The sequence below is a fragment of the Euprymna scolopes genome, chromosome 1 (assembly GCF_053919585.1).
Source record: "Euprymna scolopes isolate OS-2025 chromosome 1, ASM5391958v1, whole genome shotgun sequence".
NCBI classification, from domain to species: Eukaryota; Metazoa; Mollusca; class Cephalopoda; order Sepiida; family Sepiolidae; genus Euprymna; species Euprymna scolopes.
The window spans coordinates 32,649,140-32,662,016 of record NC_136482.1 but is presented as its reverse complement, the minus strand read 5'-3'; the positions used below and the strand labels follow the sequence as shown (position 1 = coordinate 32,662,016).

General features: G+C 32.3%; 1 protein-coding gene across 21 annotated transcripts in view; it reads left to right on the top strand.

Moving 5' to 3' along the window:
• LOC145291288 (sodium-dependent dopamine transporter-like) overlaps positions 1 to 11,991 on the top strand; it is a 458,811-nt gene extending 446,820 nt beyond the window's left edge. For 19 of the 21 annotated variants that reach the window (XM_080138406.1, XM_080138214.1, XM_080137880.1 and 16 more), the window contains one exon: positions 11,184 to 11,991. In XM_080138406.1, the coding sequence (XP_079994532.1) occupies positions 11,184 to 11,291 (108 nt within the window). In that variant the 3' untranslated portion in view covers positions 11,292 to 11,991. Of the gene's footprint in view, positions 1 to 11,055 lie in introns of all 21 variants that reach the window. The other 2 variants (XM_080138501.1, XM_080137082.1) reach the window with 2 other exon arrangements.
• The last annotated feature ends 886 nt before the right edge of the window (positions 11,992 to 12,877 follow it).

Below are 12,877 nucleotides of genomic sequence, written 5' to 3'. Positions count from 1 at the left end.
CCCGAATACTAAGAATCAGTAGTATATTTTGAAATCCTAGGAATCGGAGTCGGAGTCAGAGCTGATATATTCTGACTCCGCAACTCTGGTACAGCAATCGTGCCAGTAGCATATTTTAGTGGAATTCTAACTACTTCTTTTTGTATAGAATATTATAGATAATAGTATTAAGTTAATTCCGTATGAGGACCGATTCTTCTGACTAAATGAAGAGTGACTGATAGTTAATAATGTAGATGATCCAAATTCGCAATCATCATCTAAAACATTCCAAAACATGGCTCATCTTGGACGTCTCGGCGGATGTAAACCTTTGTTTCGATTTCTGCGTTCGACAAGATGCAACTGAAAGTCGGAGATTACATCGACTGAAACGTTGTGAGCATAACATCCAATATGAGAACAATGAGTAATGCAGATAATACAACATATCAACACTCCTTTCAAATAATTCTGAAACATTACTCCTAGAATTCCAAAATCCTACGACTCTTTATTTTAAAGTGTTCAATATTTAGACTCTTGACCGACGTTACCCAGTGGAAGTATGTCACAAAGCTAGAACAGATTCAGCAAAAGTACTCCCTCTCCCAAAAAATAAACGACAGTTGATAGTGGGGGCCACTGCCGGTCCTGGAAAATAGCAGGCACTTACAGTCGGTACCCATATGGTATAATCCAGCTTCCACTGTCTGCCATTATCTGGTATTATCTGGCAATGGTAGTGGCAGCTAGCAGAAGCCACTGGCTGTGATTGTCATAACTTGGTTGCTGGTGATTAGTACTATTTGGGGGGCGATTACTTGCATCTACGGGTGACTGGTGTTGATACTTTTATTTTTTGTTTGGATTTTTTTCTCAGTTCTATTTCGCGACCGTTTCCATCGTACTCGTCAACTATTGAGAGTTTTTTTTAGTTGTGATTTTCTTTCAACAATATTTTTTTATTATTATTTTCTTTAGTTGGATTATCATTTTTTTTTTTTTTTTTTTTTTTGCGCTTACTAATTACTTAATTATTAAACCAGTCCGAAAATTAAAAAGAAAGTTCAGTTTGACATCGTCGTCACTTTCACGTTCAAAGCAACGTTTGATTTAGCAGAAAATGTTTCCTGCTATCTTGCAAGGTTCAAAGTAAATCAGTCTAGATTCGACGGAGGTGTTAGGCAAGTCGCCATAACAAATTTTCAAGGGGATAGTACTGAGAAATTTGGTCTTACATTTTGACGCGTAGCTATACGCGCGTGGCTCTATATTTTTGTTTTAAATTTATGGTAAGAAAAATTATTTCCTACCGTGATTTCCATTTTTTAGGTCTGTGTTTTAAGTTCCATAATTCTGACACCATGTTACAATATTTTTGCACGTGTTACATATGGATAGCTTGAATTAAAGAATTTAGAACGAGAAGCCGCATCAACAAGCTAGTAGTAGTAGTAGTAGTAGTAGTAGCAGTAGGAGGAGGAGCTATGGTGGTATTATTATTATTATTATTATTATTATTATTATTATTATTATTATTATTATTTATTCACTAGGAGTAGTCACACAAGCCATCATTAAAGATTTCTCTTTGGGAAAAACTTGTGGTGTTCTCTGGGATCTGAGTGACGGCAGATTTCCAGAACTCTCCACGTCTTTTGATGAATTTGCGTTATCGTAACAGGCGGCAGCCATTGGTCTTCACCGAAATATGGGTGGCAATAAGCCTCCCCAATGTCCCCAGTCCTCTTTGCACTCATCCAGCGGATGTATGGCTAGTGTTTTATCTCCTTGGTCTTTTCATCCTCTTTAACCGTCTTCACTAATTTGGTGTGATGTCAGTTTTTAGTGACACAACACAAAAAGGGGGAGCTCTCTGATATGTTTAGTGTAATGCTCCGCTTCTCCGTCTCCATGATCTTCACTCTGTGGTCTGCTGAAACAGCAAAACCTACAATTTGGCAGGCTTTTTCCTTCTTGCGAACTATTATGACAACCTGTCGTTTTTCTTGGATGGGTTTAGTCCCATAGGCTTTATAACTTTTATTTCCAAGTACTACTGCTCGTACCATTTCTCTCGATGTTCAAGATTCAGTTGTCTTCATGATTCCCAGTGCATTGCCTTCCTCACGATTCTGATATTCCTTTGGGTAAGTTTGCTGCATTCGCTTATTATGTGGTTTATTGTTTCATCTCCTTGTCCACAGAGTTTTCATTTGCTGTTTTCTTGTGTCTTGTCGATCATTGCTTTGATGTGGTTGATTCTAATCCTGTTATTTTGTGTTATAAGGATATAAGGAATTCCGTTTCTTTGTTTAGGTGTCCTTTTTGTAGCCATGTTCAGGTGTTTTAATTAGTTTCTTTTGTCATATTTATGAATCGTCTGTGTATTTGTTTCTCTTCTCTTTTTTTTCCTCGTCCCGGTATCAACTGGTAGTGGTGAGAGCATTAAATATTGAGAGAGAAAAATAGTTACTCCTTCCTCTGTAGATGTGGTGATTGTGATGGTGTTGCTCATCGGAAGCATTTTATTATCACGAGTGAATGTGGCAGTAATGGTGGTTGTATCAGGATAGATGTAATGAATTTGTATGTGGCATTTGTTGTTGAAAGTACTTTGGTCCAAGGAGGAATTTCTGCAATCAAAATATCATATAGTAGATAATAATAATAATAATAATAATAATAATAATAATAATAATAATAATAATAATAATAATAATAAACATTGGCTGGGTACAAAATTATGAGTTATTACGAATGTAAGATTTCCGCTTGTTACAGTGAACATTATGCTATCACCGCGTATACAGTCAATGTAAACGGTACGCTAACCTATTTTTTCTTTACACAATGGCTTTCAAAATTTATACATTTTTTAATTACACAACAAAATCTTTAAATATAGATTCGCAAAATGTTAATCTTTTCGTGGCATGAAAGCATCTGGATTAAGACATTTTACTTTTTTGTTGAATTAACGGACTGGCGCTGCGTTTCCCAAATGTAAGATAATACGGCAGACGGTTTGACTTAAATAAAGTAAACTCTTCAAAATCATCTACCATTTTGAAATTTATTTTAGAAAATAATAAAGAATAATAATTAAATAAAAAAGCAAGTTTTAACGTTTTTATTCATTTATTTATTCTAACAATTTAAATCTTTCATCAAAATAGTCTCTTTCTGCTCGTAAAACATAATTGTCAGCTATATATACTTTAATGCTTTTTCAAAATCGAATAAGCCATCATAAATAGAAATAAATGTGATGTTCCTTTTTTAAGCAATTCGTTTTTAGAACAATTCGTTTTTAGAACAATTCGTTTTTAGAACAGTTCATTCTGGTGACAGTGCGTTTTTTATTAACTGTTGGTCTGGGAACAATTCGTTTTTTAAACAGTCCGTTCGGGAACATTTAGTTTTTGGAACAATTCGTTTGGGAAACAGTTCATTATTGGATCAGTTCGTTTTGAAAACAGTTTGTTTTTAGAACCGTCCGTTATTGGAACAGTTCATTTTCGAAACAGTTCGTTTTAGAGAACATTTGTATAATTTTCATAAATGATAAGAAAGTTTAATGAACGGAAGCACATGGCGCAACATAATCTTTCACTCATGCGTGCTGCTTGTGCGTTCAACGAATGTGTACTTGTGCGTTATCGACGATGAACGATGAAGCAACAATTCGATTAATAAAAGTCTTTGTACATACGTGCCTGGCATCATCCTTTCTATCATCGTCTTCTCCGTCTGTGAGACCGTCTTTTTGTATCATTAATCCTTCAGTGGCTTTAAATGAAAATCTCAAATGTAAAGCCGTGCTTTTATAGATGTGAAAAAGCCCCACATTGCTCATTTTACTTTAGAAAGTATACCGACATTAATATCAAATTGGAAACATCTGTGGTCACGTACCTTCATTTGGAAAAGTACATGGTTAATTATCCTTACCTTGTAGCAAATTTACAGCATGGCTATGTTAAAATAATGTTATAAACGGAATTCTCTACAGAAAGGTTAGATAAATAAAAGAGGAATTTTTCATTAGAAGTTCAAGCTAACATATCAGGAAAGTGCATCACAGACCGGAAGTATTCAGTTACACGTAGTAGATACGTTTCTGGACTGTGATGGAGAACAGCCGTTTTGGGATTATTGGTTTCTGGTCTTTAACTTATCCCTAAAAAGTTATACTTACTGTCTGTTGTATTTCGTTTTGTTCATGAATTCTTCGTAGGGATTTGGAAAGAACCCCACGTAATCATAAATATATATATATATATATATATATATATATATATATATATATGATTGCTGCATCTTTCCAGATGATCGCCGTCACATTGAGTTCTCCCAATCTCGTCGTCTATGCCATCTCAGATGACTTTGCACTCCCGCCGCAGATTTGCACATCTTGAAGCAGATGTGAGATACAAATTGAGCAATTTCTATCGAGTTGACTTCCTCTGGAGGTTGAAGGGTATTCCTATGAACAAGCACATGTTTTCTCAGACCAGCAGTAGACTTACAAACTTTGCTGCATGTAAAACAGATCGTTTGGTTCCGACTAATAGGTGTAAAGTTCGAATATATATATTATTAAATAAACAGCTAGATGTAATTCACGGGTGTTTGCACAGAAACAGATATTTAATTTCACGCACTAGAGCAGATTAGGAAAAAATGCAAGGGGGTAATCCTAGAAATAAAAATGATACGAGAGTGACCTCCCCTGCATCGGGTAATATAATACGAATTCAAACACCAAATAAAAAAAACAATATTAAAATAAACACGCATAAATATAGGAATAAAATTATATAAAATTATATGATAATTGGAAAAAAACAAATAGAAAAAAAGGGAAAATTAAAACAAAAATAAATAATTAATAAATAAAAAATAAAAATACGAAAGCGCGGGTTAAAACGGAAAACTATCTTTACATAACACCAAAAGATGGAGGAAGTGAGGAAGCAGGGCTTTGGAAATCCTTTTACCCGAATACGATATCCAGCATGTTAAAAATATACCTTTTGTTGTAAAAATCTAATGGATAAACATCTGAAGAAGTTGATGGGGACAGGATATTTTATAGAAATATAAATCGTAAAATTGCCAACAGCTGTAATGGAAAAATCCAAGAAATAAACGAAGATTATAAAAAGAAAACGCGAGTCTTTGAATTTTCAACAAAATTTTGCACTATATATATATATATATATATATATATATATATATATATATATATATATATATATATATATATATATTCGAAAACTACATTACCCAGAGTAATTGAATGAGTATATCTTATTTGCGCTTGATATTCATGAACAATAGATACATTTCATTTTATTTATAACTTGAAAACACAACGACAACATTATCCCGCCGCCTTACTATGTATATAAAAAACACCAGTGCCATATCCCAGCATTTACTAAAAGAACATAACTGTCCTCCTCCAAACTAAGACAAATCTTTGTTGATAATGCAAAAATTGTACAACAAGAAACAATTTTAAAAAGTTAAAACCTATTGAAGCATCTTATATTAGAACCCAATACCTTACTATTAATAGCATCGCATTCGAGGGGAGCAATAACGTATTAAAATGTCTGGTGTAACGCGTAAACGACGCGCTTTGCTAATATTGGCTCATGAGATTGTTGATTTTAAAACTCAGATTTTTAATCGACTTTTCATATACGTTTAACTTCCCATCACTCCATACAATTTATCGAGTATTTTTCTTTTCACTTTTCTACTTTCTATTTTTACTCCTGTTCAATTTCACTTCATCAACTCCATGAATTCCACCTGAAATGATTCGCAGTTGAATCGAAAGCGCTCGTGATAACTATGGAACTTCCATTAATATTTTCGATTTTGATACAAAAAAAAGGATTATACGGAAATTTAAAAAAAAAAATTAAAAAAAAAAGAATCATAAAGCAAATACGTCTGTTGTATTTCAGAATGTCTGCTTGAATGAAAAAATGCTGCCAAAATATACCGATTTTAAATTTCTATAATAGAAATACTCTACCTTTTGCTCACTTTTAATGAGCAAAGCTTATAGTCCGTTGACTTTAAAATAAGTATTTTATGCCAAAGTGATGGTTGAATTTAGTTAAAGGTGTATTCTTGTTTTCTTTTTTTTTTAATACTAATCGCTGTTAATCCCTTACTGTTCATTGAACGAATACAATAACGCTAAGGTTGTTGCACCTTATCATTAAAAAAATTCCATACAAAATTTCTGTCATATCGAACCAATAGTTTCTGGGAAAAATGGAACGGACATACAAACAAAAAGATTAAAAATAGAATATAAAAATCAAAACAAAAATATGGAAAATTTATAAGTTCTTTAGAGGTTGGGTTAAGGCTACACATGCGTCCTCCTTTATTTTTCGTAAACACCGGATCTGCCTTAAGTGTTATATTATAAACCCTTTTTAAGAATTTAAAACACAACAACCATTGGTGTAAGCAACAGTCCGTTTTTGTTATTTTTTTCTCCTGTTTTTCTTGCTTATGGTAGATAGAGGGAGAGAGAGTGGGGGAGCGACAGAGAGAATTATCGTGGCGTCCATTCGGTTGACAATCAAATCTCCAACTGCAATCTTTTTCCTTCTGTCACTTTTTCCTGTCAAGCTTTTCAAAACACCCACATAACCAGATTCCTTTCTGTTACATTTTTCATAACAATAACAAGGTGTGTTTATATTTGTGAGAAATATTGAAACAATTCCTGTTTAGCGTGTCAATTTCTGACATTTCATCTGCAGACGCGTGCCACATTTTAATTCATGAACATACATATATGTATATACACTTATACACATATATATACTAGCATGTCAACCCGGCTTAGACCGGGTTATTCGTGTAAAATAAGATGGTTAAAGACTACATGAGTACATACTTCGGCTTCAACGTTCAAAAAGTTAATAATCATTCACGTAAACATAAAATGAAGAGATGATATTATGTTATAGGCTGAGAGCAACTATTGGCCAATAACCTGTATGCTAATGTCAGGTTTTTCTGCCTGCGTTTTATGGAACAAATGTTGGTTCTCATTCACTAGCTCTTTTCTGGACCCGCTGCTGATATTCACCCATCCATCTTAGTTCGTAATTATGAATAATTTTGAGAAATCAGAATATTATACGACTTAAAATCAACAGCAAACGGTGTTCTGGCATATTCATTTCCTGATATTAAACTTTCTTCGTAAAAGAACCTCATGTTAAAGTTCCAATTTCACAAATTTATTAATCTATTAATTTATTTATTAAAATGTTCGTTGAACGTGCAGAATAGTAAACAGAACCACTTCCCTATGTTAAGAATCGCTTCTAATTTCTTATTTTTGTAAAACAATTTATAAAATAAAAATAGATACTTTACGACATTTACCATTATTATTTTAAAAAGCCATTGTTAACATGCGTAGGGGGAATTTGTTAATTATTCTGTATTTTCACCTAACAATTTAATAAATAAATTAATTAATAAAAATTAGTAAAATTTGGTAAACCAGAAGAGTAAGTGACTCAAAACAGGCAGGTTTTAACGTAATGAGTGTCACACTATTTAAACTTTTTAATTGTTATTCTAAACTTTTTGTAATGATTAAAACCAATTTAGAAAATAAGTTATTAATTTTATTTAAAAAATGAAACATCAACTCTTCTTTAAATAGGACATTGGATACATGTGATATATTTTAGACACCAAAGTGCTTTGCATTCAAGATAAAATTTACACATGATACTAAGGAGTACACACAACATATATATATATATATATATATATATATATATATATATATATATATATATATATATACTAGACTACCCGTGACCCGTTGGGTCAGTATGTTATATTAGCTATGGACTTCATGTATGAGCATGACACTTGTGACGTAAAGAAAATAGTTTGTTTGTTTGTTTGTTTTTTTGACATAACAGAAACATTTCTATGAAAGTATATTAAAATGAAAAATCACGGACGGATAACTCAAACATGAAAAAAAAATCCTCCCTATTCGTGTAAAGTTACCTATTTTTCCGATTAATCGCTCAAAAATCGAAAATTAAACATGATTTTCCTACGAATTGAACGCCGACGAAAGTCATTTAGCAGCAAAAACGCACATGAACCTACGGATGAGAAATATAAGAATGAAAAACCCATATTGCAATCCTTCAACCAAGTTATAGAAACTTAAAATTTAAAAAAAGATAATTAATAAAACCTGAAGCAAAAAAATAAAACCTAAATAAATAAAATAAAATAAAACTAATATTGAAACAGATTAGTAAATGTGTCAACAAATTCACACAACTATTTTGTATCTAGAAATAAAAAAAGAAGGAAGGAAGGAAAAAATAAAAAAAGAAGGAAGGAAGGAAAAGGGACGGATAGAGAATAGTAGTAGTAATAGTAGTAGTAGCAGTCTTGGCTTTACTACAACTGTTCTTGTGTTTGTCAACGGGTTAAAGTTGTGTAGTTGTAAGAAAATAGCGACAGTATAATTGTAATAAAGAATAGTTGCAAAACACCCCCACTCTTCCCATGTTAAATAATAATTTCGAAATAATAACGTTAATATTTCAGTGCGCAGGTCAAAATCTGCAAAAGAAGTGATTTGTGTTTATCTGTTTACGTTGTTATGGGTTAATGTTTATGCGCGCATGCACAACCGGATGTCGTAAACCGGAAAGTGGGTTACATCACTCGTTACAAGGTCATTTGAGTTTTATAATTATATATATATATATATATATATATATATATATATATACTAGCATGGGTGCCCGTGTAAGGATTATGCTGAGCAAAAAAGGGCAATTCTTTTAACTTTGACCTCTATTATGACACCTTAACATTAATTGTTTAAAGCTCTAATCAAGTTAGATCCATGTCCAAGGAACCTATATCTAAAATTTCAAGTGTTTAGACCTAAAATTGTCGGAAGAGTTTGGTAGAGTTCTCTAACGCCAAATCGTTGACCTTTGGCCCCTTAACAGCCAAATTTCTGACCAAAAACCGATCACAAAGATGTTCCCAAATCTCAGTACCCTGTATATAAAATTTCGAGTCTGTAGACTAAAAATTGTCAGAGTTATTGCGTATGGAAATACACACACACACACACACACTTTCATTTTTATAGATATATAGATATACTAGCATGAGTTTGGTAGAGTTCTCAAAGGTCAAATGGTTGAACTTTTACCCCTTAACAGCCAAATGTCTGGCTGAAAACCAATCATCGATTTTCCCAAATCTCAGTACCCTGTATATCAAATTTCGAATCTGTAGGCTTAAAATTGACAGAGTTATTGCGTAGGGAAATGTACACACACACACAGACACTTTCACTTATATATATAAAGGCTCGGTTAAAAATTACGTGCTTTTGAAAGAAACATTTCCTTTTTTTTTTTTGTCAAAAGATTTTTTTGCATCATCAAGGCTTCCTTCAGTCTTGACAGACTATGGATACCGTCGGTAAGGGTGCCTGCGCGGGAAATTTTTGTGGCAAGAGTTCCGCAATCGCCAACCATACCTCTCCTGAATCGACATTGTTGAATACCAGTGGCAAGTGGAGGTTCAGGACGACTGGAAACAAGAGATAAGCGGAAAGCACATACAGCGCCTAGAATTCTCAAATGGTCACCCATCTGGTACTAGCCAGGCTCAACGTTGCTTAACTTCGGTGATCTGACGAGAACCGGTGTGTCAACGTGATTATTGCATCATACACAGGAAATAAATACAGAAAAGATATAAACAGTTTTTTTGTTTTTTTTTTTTTTTTATATATATATATATATATATATATATATATATATATATATATATATATATATATATATATATATATATATATATATATATATATATATATATATATATATATATATATATATATATATATATATACCATCTTACCATCTTATTGATTTTCTTAAAATAATTATTTGGTACCTTATTCAGAGGGCAGTGAAACCTAATGGGTTAATATAAGGAATTGAACCTGACAGAACATCGTCTGCTGCTGAATTTCAGTCACGCGTTTCAGATATCTCATTACGCCCGTTCGTAGAATAGAAAAATAAAATAAGGCATTTTTATATATTTCACTTTATTATTTAGAAAGCCATTCTTAACTTGTGTAGTGAGGAGGGGGGGGTTAACTATTCTGTACTTCGACCTAACAATTTAATCAATCAATAAATAAAAATTAGTACTAAAGTGGCGAACCAGATGAGTAAGCAACCCAAAAATGGGAAGTATATATATATATATATATATATATATATATATATATATATATATATATATATATATATATATATATATATATATATATATATATATATATATATATATATATATTCTGCTGGACTCAGTTCTTGAATCTAGCAGAGCACATTTTCTGTTGACCTTAAGTCGTTTACTCGGTACTTATGCATCCTTTGAACCAGACGTAACTCAGTGTTCGTTCGGCTTTTTCCGGAGCATGACGTCAACAGCCGGATAACGCCGAGCGTTGTCGATGAAGTCATAACAACGCTACGTAAAAGAAAATAGTAAAATTTTAACTGAAGAAACATTAACAGAAAATAAACAAAAACCTACCGTAATTTTTAATTTTCATTAACTATATGAAAAAAATAATTTTTAAGCATTTTTTTTCAAATTCATGAATTTTTTTTTTTTTTTGTCAAGTATTTTTTTTCGTTTTATGAAGTAAAACTGAAACAAACTTTTATTAACTGATCATCATCTTACGTCAGACAGAAGCTAAACCCGAGCTCTTGACGTCGTGTTCCGGGGAAAAGCCGGGCCGAACGCTGAGTTACGTCTGGTTTAAAAGAGTGAATAAGTACCATTTACTCTTCTGGTATGCCAGATTTTTTCTTTTACAATCCAGTATTTCTTTCTGCGCCATTTTGTTTTCTCCCCCGGTCCATGTCTCAGTGAATGTACATCTTTCTCTTTCTGTCTTTTTTTTTTTTTTTTTTTTTTTTTTTTTTCTTGTAGCGTTTCAGATATCTCATTACGCCCGTCCCGGAGAAGAGAAGAAAGAAAACCGGCAAATCGAAGAAAACCAATGCCCGTATATAATAAATACTAAATAAATGAATAAATATATTTCCTCCCTTTTTTAGCGATTCAAGTACCTGTTGACGCCCGTACCGGAGAAGAAGCGCAAAAAAACAGGTAAATCCAAGAAAACCAACGTCCGAATAAACGGAGGATCAGGAGATCAGGTGTAGATGGCTTCAAACCGGAGGGGGCGCCCTCAGTCGCTCACCGTCAACCCCCCTCCCCAAAATAAAAAAAAAACTTCATCTGCATCGTCGGAAACCTTACCCCAAGTCATCTCCTGGGGACGGGGTTCGGGAAATGTTTGTTTGTTTTTTTTTTAATCATTATTTTTTTCTTTTTTGTAATTATTTTAAATTATTGCTTTGTGTATTTTTCGGGTCTTTAATACGACGGGTGCACCTTCAAATATCCACGGTTTTCTTTGGCTTTGAAGCAGCCCTACATTTCAACATAGTAACCAGTTAAAAGAGGGCCTCTCGGCCCACCTTTGAGTACTGTGGATCTATCTTAAGAGAATGCAAATGTGAAAATAATATTTTATTTGAACTTTATCATCGACAGTTTAAATCCCTCAAAATAACTTTGAAATTTTGAAGACGTGCAAAGTCAGCATATTCCGAACATTTTTTAGTATATATCAATGTTTAAATGAAACGGTTACTTGTTGACTGCCTTGTAGAAAATCGGAAGTAAGTTTAGTACTTTCCAACTGTCGATAATAGAGTTTGGCTTAAATTATATATTAAAAAAGTCAAGTATTACAGTTAATTTGTGCTGCTCAACTAAGGGAAAATACCCCAAGTCGTATCAAAGAACCTTTCTTTCTTTGTATTCTTTCTTTTTTCAGACGGCTCGACATAATAAAAAGAACTTAAAATATTCGACGTAGGCGATTAATACTTATAGTTACCCTGACTATTAAAACGTTTTGTGTTTTTGTATGTTACGTTTTTTTTATAAAAGGAAACAAAAAACAATGTCCATAATTTTTCTATCAAATTATTGTCTATCAATCAGCGTGCCTGTCTGTATTTTTGATTAATATAATTTGCCAATACTACGGTCTACTTATATATATATATATATATATATATATATATATATATATATATATGTGTGTGTGTGTGTGTGTGTGTGTGTGTGTGTGTGTGTGCGCGCGCGTGTGTGGGGGGGGGTATATATAATACTTGGTTTTGGTAGAAAGAGTAGACCGAGTGCTCGATTGTTTAAAATCAGAACATAATATTGTTTATCAATAATATTACAGAAGGTCAGATACAAATCAACGTAGTCTGATAGTTTTGAAGACTCGTATTGAAAAATATGACAGAAGATAACTGGATAGCACTACGTTCATAAAGAGAAATAGACTTTAAAAAATTAAACACTATTTTTCAATATGATGCACCCCCAGATTTAAACCATGTTAATTTGATCTGAACTTCTGTAATATCAGTAATAAATGAATATATATATATACATATATATATATATATATATATATATATATATATATATATATATATAAGTTATAAAAATATATATGGCAATTAAGCGACACAGAATATTATATATATATATATATATATATATATATATATATATATATATATATATATATATATATATATATAGTTGAATATGTAAACAAATATATGTATGTATATACATACATATATATGCGCGCGTGTGTGTGTGTATTGTTGAATATAGAAATAAACAAGAAAACCAACATCTCAAAATCGAAAGAAAA